We start from the raw sequence: 15,902 nt of genomic DNA, 5'->3' as shown, positions 1-15,902 counted from the left end.
ACGTGCGCGCGGCCGGGCTCTCCGCCGGCCGGCCCGGCCCTACAGCTCCAGGTGCACCCCGCTGTAGGCTTTGTCCACCGTCCACTCTCCCGGGGCGCCAGCCCCCGCGTAACGCTCCATCTCCTGCTGGAACTGCAGCTGCCGCCGCCGGTTGGGGTCCACATTGATCCAGTTGTTGGCAATCCACTTGGTGCCTTGGGTGACGAGGCAGCCCCCGTGCAGGGCGAAGTCGTCCAGCTCCCCGACCCAGCCTGTGGAGCAAAAAGCCCTGTTGGGAGGGGGCAAGGAATGCTGCAGCACAGGCAGGCACAGCCGGGACTGCAAGGGAAGGCACCAGCTCTCCTGCCTGCAGTGATTTTAGCTCAGATACATCTTAGAGGAGCTGGCTCCTCCTGGCACCCCTCCATCTTAACACCACCCACTCCTAGCACCTACCAGGAGTTCACCAGGGCAGGGTCCGCAAGCACAAAACGCTTGTTGCCTCTCCACTCGGCACAAGGGGCTCTCATATTCTGATCATGGTTGCTGGGTTTCTCAGCTCCTCCCAAAAGGGGACGCTGGCATGGAAGAGATGGGTGCTGCCACTGGAAGGCCCATGGAAGTCAGAGGCTCATGGCCATAGTAGAGATCACAGTTCTGAATGACCCTCTCTTTACAGAGGTCCCATGGATTTTCTGTGGTATACTTGCATCAGCAGCTGCCTTCCATTTAGGAACAATTTTCTCATAAAAGTGTAACAGGGCTCTTCTTAAAGGAGAGTGATGGCCTTGATATTATCCAACAGCCCAAATGCTGGTCTTGTGACCTCCTCTGTGGATTTTCTAGAAATCGAAACATGGGCTGCTCCCAGGGGAGCTGGGATGCTCCCTCCTCCCACCATTGCTCAAAATCTGCCACTAAAACACTTCTGGAGTCATACTGACCAGCAGCCTGGAAGATTCATGTCAATCCCCCAGCCTGGCTGCCAGGGAAAACTGCACTGCGCTTCATGAGAAAAACGTTCCCAAGGACACGTATCATCAGGCTGTGGCTGAGCTATAAAGCAGGAGTGGGCCCCAAGCGTGGCAGAGCCTTGTGTGGGGTGGGCCATGCCTCCCTGTGCTGCAGAGCTGATGGCCATGCCTTTGTCTACCTCCCCTCCCCACCCCTTTGGGCAACACCACATCAGTGAAACATTTTGAATTGCAGACCAAGTTCCAGCAGGAGTTTCAGCTCACACAGCGGGATGGAAAGCAGCTGGCAATGGCTAGCGCAGCCAAGGTCTTTGTTTGCTAGCTAGTCCCGGCCCCCAAAGACTTCAGGAGCCACTGACCTACTGCCTGTAAACAAAGGCCTTTCAGTGTCAGGAAGCTGCTACGCAGCTGGTGACAAGTAGACTCCACTGTTCCCACTAGCAGGCAGCTACCACCCTTTGGCTCTCTTCTGAGCTCCCAGCCGCTGCAAGACGACAGCTGTCACCTCCTGCAGTCCTACCCCTCTCAAGAGCTGAATCTTGAAACGAGCCCGTACCTTCTCCATCTGACAGGTAGTTGTACCAGAAGACAGCAGTGCCTTGCTGAGGTTTCACTCGCAAATTGCCCTTGTCGCAGTTTTTCCGAGTATCTCGCAGGTCAACGTCATTCTGGATCAAAGACTGGCAAGAAACCACAAAGAAGGTGTCGCAAAAGGGGCTGGAACAAAGCAAATGCACTGGGCTGCCTCTGCTGCCAGCCACCATCCTGCCCTTTGCCTGAATGCCCCACAGGGACAGCTCAAAGCTGACGCTGGGCAGGACAGGGCTTTCACAACCCACCCAGAGTGACCAGTTTCAGCCCTGCTGGAGGTCCATGACCTGTTTCTGAGCAGCAGCCCATTCCTTAACACGTTGCCTGACAGGAGCACAACATACCTGCCAAGACTTAGTCTGTGGAAACCTGCCCAGACAGAAGCAAGACCTGTGTTAGGGCAGCAAGGCCAACAGACCGCCCCTCACGCCTCTGAGCGGGGAGAGCTGCAGCTGCCAAAGCCCTGGACCTCTTCCCTTGGCCTCAGGGTGAAAAGACCATAAGCGGAGCACAGCTTCCCCACACTTTAGCTACAAAGGCTAACACCCACCAACCTCACACACCAAACTCCTTCTGCAATCACAGCGAATAAAGACATTCAAAGAGGGACTCAAAATCCACAGGGGTAATATCTAGGCGAGATTCATTTACCATCTCTTCATACGTCCTGTTATCAGCTATAGGAAAGACTGTTTCACCTCCCCCAGTCACATTGTTCAGGTAGAACAGCACCGTCACATACCTGCAAGACAGAGTGGCTATCAGGGGACAAAACTGGAACAGGAGGAGACACACAGGGGCTGTCTATACCCTGCCCCTCCACCGTACATATAGCAGTTCCTCCAAGACATCACAAGATATGCAATTTACATCATCAGCTTTTCTCCAAGGACAAGACAAGGACAACAAAGAAAATCCCCACCTGCAATGGTGAGGGTGCGTTTCTAGCCTCTGGGGATGGCCCAGCAGCTCTGCAGCACCACTCTGCCCTCCTTGCATGGACCCATAGTATTCACCTACCTTCTCAAACCCTTTCATTCCAGCGATCTCCAGAGCTGGTTTGCAAGCCCACAACCTGAGCACTGAGTCGCACCCGAGGTGAGGTGAAACTGCTCTCTACACTTCTTCTCTAGCACATTCCATATTGTGACAAGGCAAACCTTACCGGCAGGAGGTCTCAAAGGGAGCACTTTCATTGGCGACCAGCTTGGTGTGGCTGCAGGCAGTCTCAGGGAACACTGGGCCACTGTCCATGTGGGCATGGTAGTGCCCTCCTTGGTCATACCGCACAACCTGGAGGGGCTCGCTGTGCTCCACAATCTCAGGGGGCAAGCGAGTCAGGCGCATTACCCTGGGAAGAGGAGAGTAGAGCAGGTGAGGGGAAATCACCATCACCTGGTTGGCCGCTACTCCCAAGCACCAAATAAATCCAGAGAAAGATAACCCCCTTCCCCAACAGACCGGAGAGACAGATAGACAGATGGCCTGCAGCAAGCATACCAAGAGATAACTAGGTCCTTACAGATCTGTTGGACCATCAGCATCAGCTCAGAAAGTCCTCGTCAAGGTTAATAAAAAAACCCCAAACCGAAGGGTGCATCTCCAGCAGGACTGCTCTCAGGAAGACTTTGCTTGCTCAGCAAGATCCCTTCTGTGTGTGTCCCTGGAGCCTTCATGTGCCATCTCACCGCTTCTCTGGACTCCTGCACACCACCTACAGACCTCGGGGACAGTTAGCAAAGCACAGGGCCCCTGCTGAGAGTGAATGAGAGACTAACTCTAGGAATATTCTTGTCACCTAACTCACCTTTCCCTGTTGCCTTTTCAGCAGCCTCCCCCCAGGGCAGAGGGGCACAGGAAGTGATCAAGGAGACCGGAGCCCTCCTGCTCTGGGATTTTTCCGCTGCTACATCTGAGATCATCCCCAAGGCAAGCAGGTACCTCTCGAGACCTGCCAAAGAACACTCAGAGCTCTGAGAATTTGGACCGGTGAAGCCCTCGGGGCAGGCACGAGGGGAACCCGGCAGCCAGGCAGCAAAGCCCCTCCAGGCACCGCATGGTCCCAGGGAGGACTGTAACAGCCTCCTTCAGCGCTGTCTTCATGTCCTCCTAACAGTGGCCAACAGAAGAGCGTAAAAGCAGTATGCTGATGCCTGTATGCGCTGGCTAGCTGGCATGGAGAAGGTGGCAGCCACAGTCTGCTCTAATCAAGGCAATATGCGACCCCATTCTCCTGCTGGAATGCACTGAAGAAAGGGAGTGGCCAACAGCCGTTTTCAAGCCTCGGGACAGATTTTACCCACCCATGTCCTGGGCGAGGACCAGCACCACAAGAACGAGAGTCTCCAGCCAATTATCTGAAACTCACCACGGCTAAATGATTTGGCCCATGTGCTGGGTTTCAACGCTTCCCAGTACCAAATCTGAGATGAAGGGAAAGGTAAGAGGTTCTCCTGTCTGCCGTGAGCTGCCCTGCGCGCGATACACGTGCTTGGAGCATTAAACTAACTCGGATTACTTGAGATGAAGTCATGCTTGTTAAAAAGCTCTGACCAGCTAAGACAGATTTCAGTGAAATGCATGAGTAACTAAAGCAAATGACAGTAACTACTGGCACCTAGACAGCATTGGAAATGGGCAGTTTCTCCCAGTAAGCTCATTTACTAATTAGAATGAATTATTTCATATAATGCCAAGTCTTCTTGGGTTTATAGGGCTGTTCCCAAAAGTGAATGGAGATGCTGAAAAGTTTGATTTTTCTTTTTCCTTTTCCTCAGGACAATACAAATTCTTGTTCTAATGAAAACCTCCTCTCCCCATTTTGTGTCTGTGGTCATTGCTCTTTATACTCCAAAGACTTTCACACAATTAGGAAGTGTGAATATTAGCAAGTCTGCCACTGCCTCTCCCAGCACAGGTGGTCCTTGTGCCTACACAAACCCAACCGCCCCTTGGCTGCCTGGCCCTTACCTTTGCCGTATGGCTCTCATGACCTGGTGTGCCCCCTCGCCCTGGTACAGCCAGGTGTGCTGGCTGTTGCGCACCAAGTCACTCATCTTCACTTTCTGGCTCCCCATGTACTTGTGGAAATCACGGATATTCAGTTGTTTGAACTCCTCCAAACTCAGTACACCTAAGGGAAGAGATGAAAAGCTGGCTGACCGGTGTAGGTAACAGGTCTTGGCATCCTGTACTCAGAGAAACCACCAGCTGAGGGCACTGCAGAAATTGCCTTCCTCAAACAAACCCCATCCAGGGTCCACCACCATACCCACCCCAGGCTGCACCCCATATGCGCAGGAGTACAGACCCCAGAAATGCTCTCACCTTTAGCTGAGTAGAGGGCAGACAGCAACCTGCAAAAGTGAACCGTTAGATGCTGTGCAGGGTCAGAACTGGGACAGGCAAAGTATAATTTTGAACTTTAAAAAGCTCCTAAACCACACAAACCAATCCATCAAAAGAGAGAAATAGCCACTACAGTTCTAACATATGCAATGCCACAGCTAAAAAGCCTGTGCCACCTGATGCCCTGGGGCTTGTTACTTAGATATTTAGACACATTTAAGAGCAGAGTGGGACACCTCAGACCACATTTCCTACAAGTCCGTGCATGGTAATTTAAAAAAGACAAACCCCAAACAAGTGGTACATTCTTTTGCATTTGTGTAATTGCAAAATATGAGCAAGAAATACAACAGAGTATGATCTTGCATAAGTAGCAATAACAGCAAAGTGAGAGGTAAAAAGCGGTTTCTACTAAAACAGGCATTTCCTGTTTGCACTCATCTGGACTCAGCAAGGAATGGACTTTTGCCTTTGTCAATTTCGGAAAAATCCTTGCATTTGTTGTTTCCCCTTCCTGGAGAAGAAGGAAGCCCCGTGCTGGGGACCAGGTCCCTGGGACCAGAGCGTGCGGAGCACTGCACTGGGCTGCCCGGCAGCCAGCGCACATTGCAGGTTGTGAGCTGAGCTCACTCAGGCAGCAAACCCAGTGCTGCTGTGGTGCCAGCTCTGCTCCCTCGGCACACAGCACCCTCCAGCAGGAGGAAGGACCAGCCACCAGGGTCAGCCTGGGACAGTTCCTCAGGTGCCAGTGGTCATGACCAAATTATCCACCATTATTATTTCTAGTGTCTCCCTGTCCCCACTTCCCCTTATTCCACACGGTCTTCACTGACACAGTACCACATCCAGGTTGTGACCTGGTCTCTCGGTGTCACGTACCAACCTAGCAACAGAAGAAAGCAGCACTCTGGAAGCCAGGTCCTGCCAAGAGCACTTTAACAGGACCTTTCATTTGTCAATGTCCGGAATGGTGGAAAAGCCACTGAGGACTCAGTCATTTGCTCCTACGCCTGCCAAGAATGCCACCGGCTGAAGGAGCGGGGCACGGGGTGCCCTCCGGATATTTAGGCATTCACACGGGTACTGCTTCAACTCCAAAGCAGCTCCTCCTGGACAGCTCTAATGCCAGGTCACTGGAAGAGAGCGTGCAGAGGCTGTGCATTCACTTAATTTGATTAGGAAATGGGGAGTTGCTTAATTGAGGCCACTCTAATTAGAGCAGCAGAGGTTACAGTGCATGTCCGGACCAGCGGGAGCCCTGGTCCCGCTGAGGAGAGGCAAAAGTGGCCTCATGGAATACAGCGTTTGCAGCAGCAGAGAGGGAGGTCAGCAACAATGGCTCACCGACAAGACCACAACAACCCCCACCTCCACTTATTCCATCCTCCCCTGCCAGTCATGCAGCAGTCCCAGCCTGCTGCAGAAGTCTCCCTGAAAACAGGGGGAGAGTGGAGGGTGCACCTTAACACCTGCAGCACAGGTAACAAGAGCTACGTAGTCAGAGCCAGAGCAGTCTCTCAGACCACAGGAGCAGAAGCGCACCCTGAAGGTCCTGTTACAGTGGGGCATGAACCAAGGCAGGTCTGACAAGGAAAAGGGAGTTGAGTTCTGGTCCTGCTTCTGCAAGATCCAAGCCCAGGCAGTTAGAATTTGCCTGCTGCTAGGCTGGCGATGAAGGGACAGGAATGCTGCGATGTGAGGTTTACACTAATTTTACTTTTCTGTGAAGGTCTTTAAAGCAGTGTTATTTTCCTTTGAAGAACACATCTAGAGGAACAGGCCTGGGCAGGGACATGGCTCTTGCTCTGCCCTGCATGGCTGTGCATGGCATCCAGTGTACTGATTCCCATGGAGGTGCTCTTACCGTTCCCATCAGGATCAGCCTTGACTGCAGTGTACATCTCCCGGATGTTTTCGGGGGTCATCCACCTGCCGTTCCCAAGCCGGGTGTGGGTCAACACCTGAAATTTGGAAATGGATCAACACTGGGCACTGGTTTCTTGTACTAATGAAACCCTACAGATTCCCTGCTTGAGGCCTGGCGGGCTCTTCTCTGCAGAGCGTCGGTCAGCCAGGCGTCAGCACGTCTCTGCTGGATTGGAGTGGGAGTGGGAATAATCTGGCAGCCACACACACTGTGCGGCTGATGTGTGCTGTTATTTCCACTTTAGGTCATGGCAAATGGCTGCTGGGACTCAGTTAACCAGTCATGAGATGGAGGGGGCACAGCTCTTTCTCTTGAAGGGAAAGTAAAGCTATTGATGATAAAAGTGAATGCTTTTACTTGTCCAAGGTAAGGGGTTGGAACAAAATGCTTCCTTTCCACATGGACAGAGAAATGCAGTATCTTGGAGAGGTCTCAGCAGGCTCTGATCTCCAGGGAGAGGAGCCACGTGCTGGGTTGTCACTGGTGCGGTTTCCCATACTCCACGCTTGCTGCCCACAGGACAGTACACATCCCTAGCCCCACCTGAAACGGGAGCTTGGGGAAGGACATCCCTGAACTGCCCTGATGCACCCTGCCATAGAGGGCAAGAGTGATGAAGAGCTGTGGACAAGGCACTCATTATCGCACTCCAGGGTTATTAATAGGGGTGGCTTTGCTGGTGTCTGGTCAGCTGAGCACAGTCAGCTCCCCACAGGCTGCACAAAGCAGTGCCTACACTACAAACTTACCTCCCCGGGACACCCAGCAAGAGGAAATGCACAGAGCAAGGAACACTTTACCCAGAATATTTAAAACACATATCTCCTGCCAAGGACTGTTGCTACCTCCCAATAGCATGACAACTGCTGCACACTCCCCCAGAAACCTCCATGCTGAAAGCATGAGTCTTGAGACATAAAATTAAGCAAACACTGATCAGTATATACTGGGGTCTGGCCCTATGCAAGCACATGAGTAATCAAGAGACCATCTGAGCAAGGGACCTGCCAGAGTGTCCCCCCAGCAAACCTTCCCCAAGTCTGTCCTGCATTCTACCTCTTTGAGCTGCAGTTGCCCATCCTGATTGTGGTCCAGCAGATTGAAAATGTCCATCTGGCTGATTTCTATCATTTCCATGGCTTCTTCATAGTCATCCGTTGGAAGGATCTGGCTCTTCTGCAGCCCCTTCAGCTGTGCCAGATGGACGATGAGCTTGCACTCTTCCTCTGTCAGGAAGTCAGGAATTTCTGCAGCAAAAGTGGGAGCAGCAACAGAGACTGAGGAACTGTTACAGGTGGAACCCCATACCAATGGCAGGCCACTCAGAAGGAGGGGAAAAAAAAGGGAGGGGGGGGAAGAGGTGTGTGGGGGAAATTTAGAAACTGCCTACATTTGTGACGTTCAAACACATCCACCCTTCTACCAGAAGAGCATACACCACACACCTGAGCTGCTGGAGGCGGGCATTTTTACAGCAGCAGGTCCTAAATGTTTGGGTCCAGGGGTCAAGCCCTTAAACTCTCTCACAGATACAACAATGGACAAAGGAGTGAACAAACACATGCATATCACCGCATATTATCACTTCAAAGGTGACATATGGCTCACAGTCTGGGAACTGCTTCTCTACAGGAAGGCATGCCGAAATCTCTACAGTGAGCAGTGGTGATGGCCAGGGTTTCAGGCGTCCTTGCTCTCACGTGGAGACGACAGCACTTCGCACAAAATCAAATGCCCTTCAGGGGAACCTGGCACAGTGCTCTACTGTGAAACTCAAACACCAAGGAGACAACTTCCAAACTTATTCCCACTCATTCCCTTGATCCCCCACTAAAAACGGTCTTCAAATGCAGCATTAAAGGGGAACACCCTGCACACGGCGGATGCCACACTCCATACCCAGGTAGCATCTCGCTATCACCAGCTCTCCTTTGCAGCACAACACCAGCAGCAATCAGGCAATACTGGGATCCCGAGCAAATTCAAATGCAGAGAAATCCAGCGATGACTATGAGGCTAAGAGATTTCTAGCTGCATGGTGCACTGGGCATGCACTTGCAAAGCACTGGTAAGGTCCTGTTCCACAGCACAGTTACACTGTGGCCCAGGAGGTTGAGAAGATCCTTCTGGCTGATGTGTCACTGCTACAGTGATCTTGTTACCAGCCGCTGAGACTTTCAAAGGGGGAAAGAAAACCCACCAAAGCAGGACAGATTTAAGTGCTCCTAGGCCCAAGGTCCTGCTCTCCAAATTGCAGCTCCCTAGAGCTCCTGCGGGTATGTCCTACTGACACATTCTATCTCAACTGCAGCAGCAATCATCAAAGGGGGGGGGGGGGGAAATTAATTACTTCCATGACCTTACATCAACCCTATCAGCTCAAACCATCAATAAGCAGTTGGCTTCTTGCTAAGTACAGACCAGAACTAGCCCTGTAGAAAATGAGATGTTCCTGGGAAGCCCCAGAAACACAATGCAGCCGGCTGTATCCGTAACACCCACCGAGGAAACAATTTCCGCCACAGGCAGTGCAGGGTCCTTGTGCCAGAGGATGCTTCAGAGCCGGAGCTTCCGCTGGCCGGTTTGAACCTCATGGCACGGCACCAGGTCCAAATGAACCGTGTGCGCTGGCAAGCGCTGCCCCCAGTATTTCCAGTTCCCCAAACTGGGCTACAATAATGACGGCTTCTGGAATCTTAATTACATGCTGGAGGAAGGACAATCCCTCTCTTCAGCGGTAGTAACGGGATTTTGTAATGAAGTAAAGATACTGTTAAGCTGAAAGCATGCTCTGTCACACAGGTTGCAAGGTGAGGGGGTTTCCAGCTAAGTGCTGCCAATCCCATCTGCAAACAACCTGGCTCCACAGCTGCAAATTAGTTCCTCTCTACCCTCAGCTCTCTGAAACGGTTAACTTCTGGCTGTGAGACCATCCTATCTCCCTGCCTGCTCAACAATAGATCCAGCTAAACAAATGCCTCTTAATTGACTTTGAGCAACACTTGATTGCTTTTACAAAAAACAAAAGAGAGGAAAACATTGGGGTTTATGAAATAATGACTAATCCTGGAGCAAGAGAAAGGGGATGGGTTGGAGCACTGGTGTCAAACAGAGATTCAATCTCGGCTGAAAGAGCCCCAAGACACATGGGCCAAGACATTCATCCCTCCCCAACTGCCCTCATTTCCACACCTGCTGATCTAAGCCAAACCCCTGCTAAAATCCAAACAATCGGGGCCGCTGGCAAATGAAAATTGGAGCATTGTCTTCCCCATGAGGGCTCTGAAAGGGCTGCACTTAATGAGGATGGATTGAGAGAGAGGTGGCTCATAGGCTATAAAAGGCGTCCCGCGGTCGGGAGCAGCTCAGTCCGGGGTGCGCTGCCTGTTCGCCCGCTCTCAGCTCACTCCGAGCATGGTCGTGGCCCACCGCAGGCACCCCTCGAGGTCAGGTGGCCCATGGCTGCTGGGTCTCCTGGCGCGCCTGCTGCTCTGGGGCTCTCCAGGAGCCTGGGCGAGCTACCTGAGGAGATCCTCCAGCTGCACGCCCATTCCACACCGCATGGCCTTGTGCTACGATATTGGCTACTCTGAGATGAGGATTCCCAACCTGCTGGAGCACGAGACCATGCCAGAAGTGATCCAGCAGTCTTCCAGTTGGCTGCCCTTGCTGGCCAGGGAGTGCCACCCAGATGCTAGGATTTTCCTCTGCTCTCTCTTTGCACCAATCTGCTTGGACAGGTAAGATGTTTTTACAAGTTATTTCAGCTGTAGCAAGTAACAGTCCCCAACCGCGCAACTGCATTTGCCTCCCGAGAGAAAACGCATGCAATGGGATCAGTGCAAGTCCCCAAGAAGACGTGTTGCCCCTCTTGGCGAGGGGTAATTGGATTACCCAGCAGCGACCTTCTCTCTGAAAGGGAAACACGAGCATTTCATCTCGCAGGAGCAGAAACATTATGTTCCCTCCTCTGGATTTTCTTGGTCTCCCAGCCCAGGCACCGCTGCCACCTCCCCTGGCCGCCCCCCTCGCACACCACAGTAGCTGCTGACACCCACCGGCTTCACCTCCCACCTCCCCTGCAGCCCCCTTCCCAGCTCCTGCCCCAACCACGCAGGGGCTTCCTCAGCCCAACAGTGCCAGCATCAGAGAGAAATCCTCACTTTTGAGGTGCAGCCATCGAGTACAGAGCTGCTAAGGAAATTGGGTATTTAATTAGGCACCTGTAAAGGTAAGCAGCCTTTGCACAACTAGAGAAGATCCTTGAAAGGGGAGGAAGGGCTTCTGGCAGCAGCTTGTGTCGAACAGCCTCATCCCTCATCCCTCCTGTCCTCAGAAATTCATTGTTTGCTTCCTGGGCATGAATGTTCAAAACACACCAAAGACCCCCAAATAGCTTCGCTAGCACTACCATGTGCAACGCAGCCCTGTGCGGCAGCAGCACGGTGCCAGGGCTCGACCCTCAGCCTGCTGCTGGAAGGACTCCAGAGGTGCTGCAATCTCCATCCCCTCCCCAGGCTCATCTACCCCTGCCGCAGCCTGTGCGAAGCCGTCAAGAGAAGCTGTGCCCCCGTCATGGCTTGTTACGGCTACCCCTGGCCCGAAATCCTGAACTGCAACAAATTTCCTGCGGATCATGAACTGTGCATTGCAGCAGTCTCCATGGATGAAAATTCCTCGAGCAGGAGAAGTAAGTTTTTTTTTTCCTCATATGTTTGCCCGATATGTAACACTGAAAGCTCGAAAGGATGGACCTATGTCTTGTTTCTATTCCCAATATTTCTGATTTTAAGCTATATTTAAATAAAGAAATTCTAAATTCTAGTTTTACTCTCTCTAGCAACTCCACCATGTCTAGAAAATTAGCGTAAAGTTGACTACAGCTTGTTCCCCTCTCTGCTGTATTCATTAGCTCCCTGGGTGCCATCAGACCAGGCAGGGTTTGAGGCCAGGGGAAGGAATCGCTGTAAAAGCCTGACCCTCAGGCACAGTATGAGAGCTCGTGGTGGCTCCAGGCAGTGAGATGAGCTTCCAGCGGAGCTAAGGAGCTGATCTTTCAGATGTGTCCAGGGTTTAAAAACACGCAAAAAGAAATGTTTTGCAAGCCTTCTCTTTAAACATTAGGAAAAATCACAAAGGGGCATGAGCCTCTGCAGACATGAGTTACACAAGAAAAAAATCTTTATGACTGAAAGACTAAATTAAACTCCCAGATACTCAGGAACACTGGGGGAGATTCAAGAGCAGTTAAGGGGAGAACAGATGCCTCATTTCAGCATCACTGGATGGAGTCTGGCCATACCAATGTCTTTACTGTTTCACCCAAACTAGGAGATATTTATTAAGCATTTTCATTGCTGCTTTAACATGCAGCAACACACACAAGCCTAAACAAAGCATGACAAGCAGTGTCTGCCCCAGCCACAGAAAAGAGAGCTTAACATTTCCCACCCTGGCCGTCTGAGCTGCCTCTCCAGGGACTGGGTAGCTCAGGAGGAAGGACTGCTCGGAAACAGCAAGTCACCACTCGCAGATCTCAAAATTGCATTATGCCTTTTCCAGTGAAGCCTGACAACAGTGTTATAACCAAATTTCTGTTGCAGCAGTGCCCCGAGCCAGCTGCAAGGACTGTGAACTTGAGGAGGCCAGCACTGCCAGGGAGATCCTGGAAAACCTCTGCACCAACGATTTTGGTGAGTCACTCCCCTCCTCCTCTCAGCTGCTGCCATTCCCTCCAGCAGCCAAGCAGTGGCATGGACAGAAAATGGCTTTGCCACAATAAACTGACTTGGAGGAACTGCAGTTTTTACAGCAGATCCCAGGTATTTTCAGGTCCCAACTTACCTGTTAGGTAACAGGAGGTGCCAGCTCCAGGCAGCACCAAAAGTGAAGACCTGCTTTATTTCTGGGGGCTCTGATTTGGTTTTGGTCTGGGGCTGCTAAATACAAGCACTACTGGTTTTGCCTTGGAGACAAACATTTCAATCAATGTCAATAAAAAATCTTTAGCAAGCTCCACGTTAGCTGTTTCAGACTTTAATACTGTTGTTCTAGTACTGCGACTCTCCCTCTCCCAGCCCAAGCAGGTGGCAGCACTGGATCTGCTCAATCAGCTGGCAGGAAGTTTTCAAGATACTGTCCTGAATTCAGGCACACAACCATGGGAGAAAAAATACCCTAAAGTTAAAAATCCTAGGCAGCTGGCAGTCATGTCACCTCCTGAAATGCCAGCTCAGAGAAAAGTGAAGTAATTTGCATAAGACCAGGACTTCGATGCATCCACTTGCTCGTGCCCCTTCTTCCTACGGGGTTTCTGCCCATGCAGTGGTGCTGATACACCTTTGCCACTCTCATGAGGAAAGCAGAGTGAGAAGAATGGTGTTCAGCACTGGAAACTAACCTCAAATGAGAACTTCTACAAGTTCACTGCAATTACAAGAGCTTGGATGGATGCGTCACCATATTACAGAGACAGCAAGAAAGCCTTGCATTGGCTGCGTGTTTAAGTAGGTAAGAGCTATGAAAAGTAAACAGAACTAACAGCTCTTTTTCCAATCCCTGCAGCAGTGAAAATCCGAATCCTGAGGAAGAACACAACCACCACCATCTCGGACTTCGACCTGGACCCCTCCAGGGTGGAGGTCCTGAAGCACGGACCGCTCCTCAGAACCGAAATCCCCACCAGGCTCCAGCAGTGGCTGGACATAGACGCTACCTGCGTCCACAACATCATGAGAGGCACTCACGCAGGGGTCTTCGTTGTAAGCGGCGAAGTACAGAGTGACAAAGTGGTGGTGAACAAGGCCTATGCCTGGCAGAAGAAGAACAGGAACCTACACCAGGCGGTGCGGAGGTGGAAACACCACCGCTGTCCTGAACAGGCTGGCCGGAAGGTCTGAAAAATCTCAATTCCACCAAGAAGAAACTGCTCCCTTCCCTATGGCTAGAAAACTCCTTTCCCTGGCAGTTGGTGTTTTGGAGATGTACAGTCAATATTTTAGGTGATTCAAAGCAGTTGTAGTCCACAGATAGGGCCTTACTACAGATCCTCGATTTACTGAGACAGAGCTTAAGGGTGCAGATTTAACATACTGCTCTTGCAAGGCTCTGCAGATTCAGGACTTGGAATTGGACAGCTTTGTGTAGGATCCAATGTCACAACAAAACTGAACTGAACTCTGCAGGCGAGCACCATTTAGTCTCATCATCAAAGCTTCATTATTTGACCCTGAGACATTGATGAGTTGGGGTTGTTCAGCCTGGAGAAGAGAAGGCTCCAGGGCGACCTTACTGCAGCTTTTTGGTACTTAAAGGGGGCTTATAAGAAAGATGGGGACAGACTTTTTAGCAGGGCCTGTAGCAATAGGACAAGGGGTAACGGTTTTAAACTAAAAGAGGGTAGATTTAGACTAGATACAAGGAAGAAATGTTTCACAATGAGGGTGGTGAAACCCGAGCACAAGTTACCCAGAGAGGTGGTAGATGCGCCATCCCTGGAAACATTCAAGGTCAGGTTCGGTGGGGCTCTGAGCAACCTGATCTGGTTGAAGATGTCCCTGCTCACTGCAGGGGTGTTGGACTAGATGACCTTTGAAGGTCCCTTCCAACCCAAACTGTTCCATGATTCTACGCTGTCCCAGTGCCTGCTTGCCTTTTGTCCAGAGAGATGACATGAAAATCTCCCTGACTGCGAAGAGATGCTTTTTTATGTAATGGAACAAATACTTTACTTTTGAATAATCCGAGGTAATTTAAGGGGAGAGGAACTCACCCAGGCAATGCTTGGCCCCTTAAAAAATGAATGCTAAACTCTGCTGTTGAGCCAGTCACTCAGGCTGTCCCTTCAGCTTGCTGCACGGAGAGCTGACAAGCATCTGCACAGGTAAAAGGAAACAGCCGTTCTTGAGCAGGAAAGGCACAGAGCAAAGATAGCTGAGGGTTTCTGCTTAACAGGGAAAAGCCATTTTTTAACATCAGAAATTCAGTTTGGATCAGAAGATTCTGGTAACTGGGGAACTACTAAAGATATCACTACAGTCTTGAGAAAGCAGAGCAGGAGTGGGATATCAGCTGTTTAAACCTCTGCTTTGGTGTGCAACAGCAGCTCTCTTGGGACTTGGAGGTGAGCCCCAACCACAGCACAGCACAGCAGGACATACTTGCAGGTCTGATGTGGGCGGAAGAAGCGTTACATATCTGTCTGGCCTTCCCCTTGCATGCAAGGAAGAGAGAAAAGGTGGCAAAACTCAGTCTCACCAAGTTCTCTGCAGCTCACTCTCTCACCCAAATATGAGAGACTGTAATTCCCTCTGGAGTAAACACAGCAATGGCTCTACACTGCAGACCACAGAGCAGAAAACAGCAAATCTCCAAATGAGAAAACAAGTTGGATTTCTACTGCCTAACCGTCCATGGAAAGTATTCCATACTGGATTAAATTTCGGACTGAAATGAGAAAATAAGTGGAAAAATGGCTTTTGGGAGAAACACGTTCTGCCTTGTTCATGACGCCTGCAGTCTCAGTTGTGGAGACAGACACCCAGTTTGATGGAGACACATTGCCTCCCTGTGCTCGTAAAGCATACCAACCCATGATGAGATTTAGTGTGGGCTGCAACGAGCACTCAGACACTCACTCTGAAATTCAGCTGTGCCCTGACATTTATGCAGTGATTACTTCTATTCCCTGAGGCTCCAAAGAAAACCACAGCGAGATTTCCTATTTTTATTCCTCTCTACTGCCTTGTCTTGCAAACTGATGCCCAATCCACAGAATCTGCTGCCAGGTGGTCCCTGCAATGGCAGCATCTTCTGAACAGACTGCGTTTGGAAAACACAACACAACACATAAAAGCTCTGAAGGTTCAAAAGGCTTTGTCTGATATTTGTTTTCCATTAATAGGATTATTTGATTACTAGTGTTTCCTAACTAAAAAGTGCACAGATGGTCTGACTTACAAGCTTTAGAAATGACGTCTCATAGCCAGAGGGGGAAAAAATAGGGCAGGGACTTTTTCATAGCTCCATGAAATATGCTTGGGTTCAATGCAGATGTCTTACCCACATTTAAAAAACAAACCACA

General features: G+C 50.8%; 2 protein-coding genes across 2 annotated transcripts; one reads left to right on the top strand and one right to left on the bottom strand.

The window, feature by feature from the left end:
• Positions 1-4: 4 nt before the first annotated feature.
• On the bottom strand, positions 5-8,286 carry P4HTM (prolyl 4-hydroxylase, transmembrane (endoplasmic reticulum)). The gene is made up of 8 exons (XM_010286072.1): positions 8,265-8,286; positions 7,876-8,066; positions 6,757-6,853; positions 4,515-4,677; positions 2,710-2,895; positions 2,196-2,286; positions 1,510-1,633; positions 5-251 (listed from the first exon to the last, which is right to left on the bottom strand). The coding sequence occupies exons 1-8, from the start codon at positions 8,284-8,286 to the stop codon at positions 40-42; spliced, it is 1,086 nt and encodes a 361-aa protein (XP_010284374.1). The 3' UTR covers positions 5-39.
• A 1,995-nt stretch (positions 8,287-10,281) lies between these two features.
• On the top strand, positions 10,282-13,718 carry LOC104614052 (secreted frizzled-related protein 5-like). The gene is made up of 4 exons (XM_010286071.1): positions 10,282-10,559; positions 11,337-11,509; positions 12,426-12,512; positions 13,384-13,718. Exons 1-4 carry the CDS (start codon positions 10,381-10,383, stop codon positions 13,716-13,718), a joined length of 774 nt encoding a protein of 257 aa, XP_010284373.1. The 5' UTR covers positions 10,282-10,380.
• Positions 13,719-15,902: the final 2,184 nt, after the last annotated feature.

The sequence above is a fragment of the Phaethon lepturus genome, unplaced genomic scaffold (assembly GCF_000687285.1).
Source record: "Phaethon lepturus isolate BGI_N335 unplaced genomic scaffold, ASM68728v1 Scaffold35864, whole genome shotgun sequence".
Classification (NCBI taxonomy): domain Eukaryota; kingdom Metazoa; phylum Chordata; class Aves; order Phaethontiformes; family Phaethontidae; genus Phaethon; species Phaethon lepturus.
Note: the sequence above shows the minus strand (reverse complement) of the source record. Positions and strands in the feature narration are given on the sequence as shown.

What these genes read in the sequence shown, in the direction of transcription:
- LOC104614052 (XM_010286071.1), top strand. Translation starts at nt 10,381, where the DNA reads ATGGCCTTGTGCTACGATATTGGCTACTCTGAGATGAGGATTCCCAAC. An exon ending in AAATTCCTCGAGCAGGAGAA is followed by an intron (nt 11,510 to 12,425) that starts GTAAGTTTTTTT and finishes CTGTTGCAGCAG; the next exon opens with TGCCCCGAGCCAGCTGCAAG. An exon ending in CCTCTGCACCAACGATTTTG is followed by an intron (nt 12,513 to 13,383) that starts GTGAGTCACTCC and finishes CAATCCCTGCAG; the next exon opens with CAGTGAAAATCCGAATCCTG.
- P4HTM (XM_010286072.1), bottom strand. Translation starts at nt 8,286, where the DNA reads ATGCCCGCCTCCAGCAGCTCAG. An exon ending in GGCAACTGCAGCTCAAAGAG is followed by an intron (nt 6,854 to 7,875) that starts GTAGAATGCAGG and finishes TCCAAATTTCAG; the next exon opens with GTGTTGACCCACACCCGGCT. An exon ending in GGCTGATCCTGATGGGAACG is followed by an intron (nt 4,678 to 6,756) that starts GTAAGAGCACCT and finishes CTCTTCCCTTAG; the next exon opens with GTGTACTGAGTTTGGAGGAG.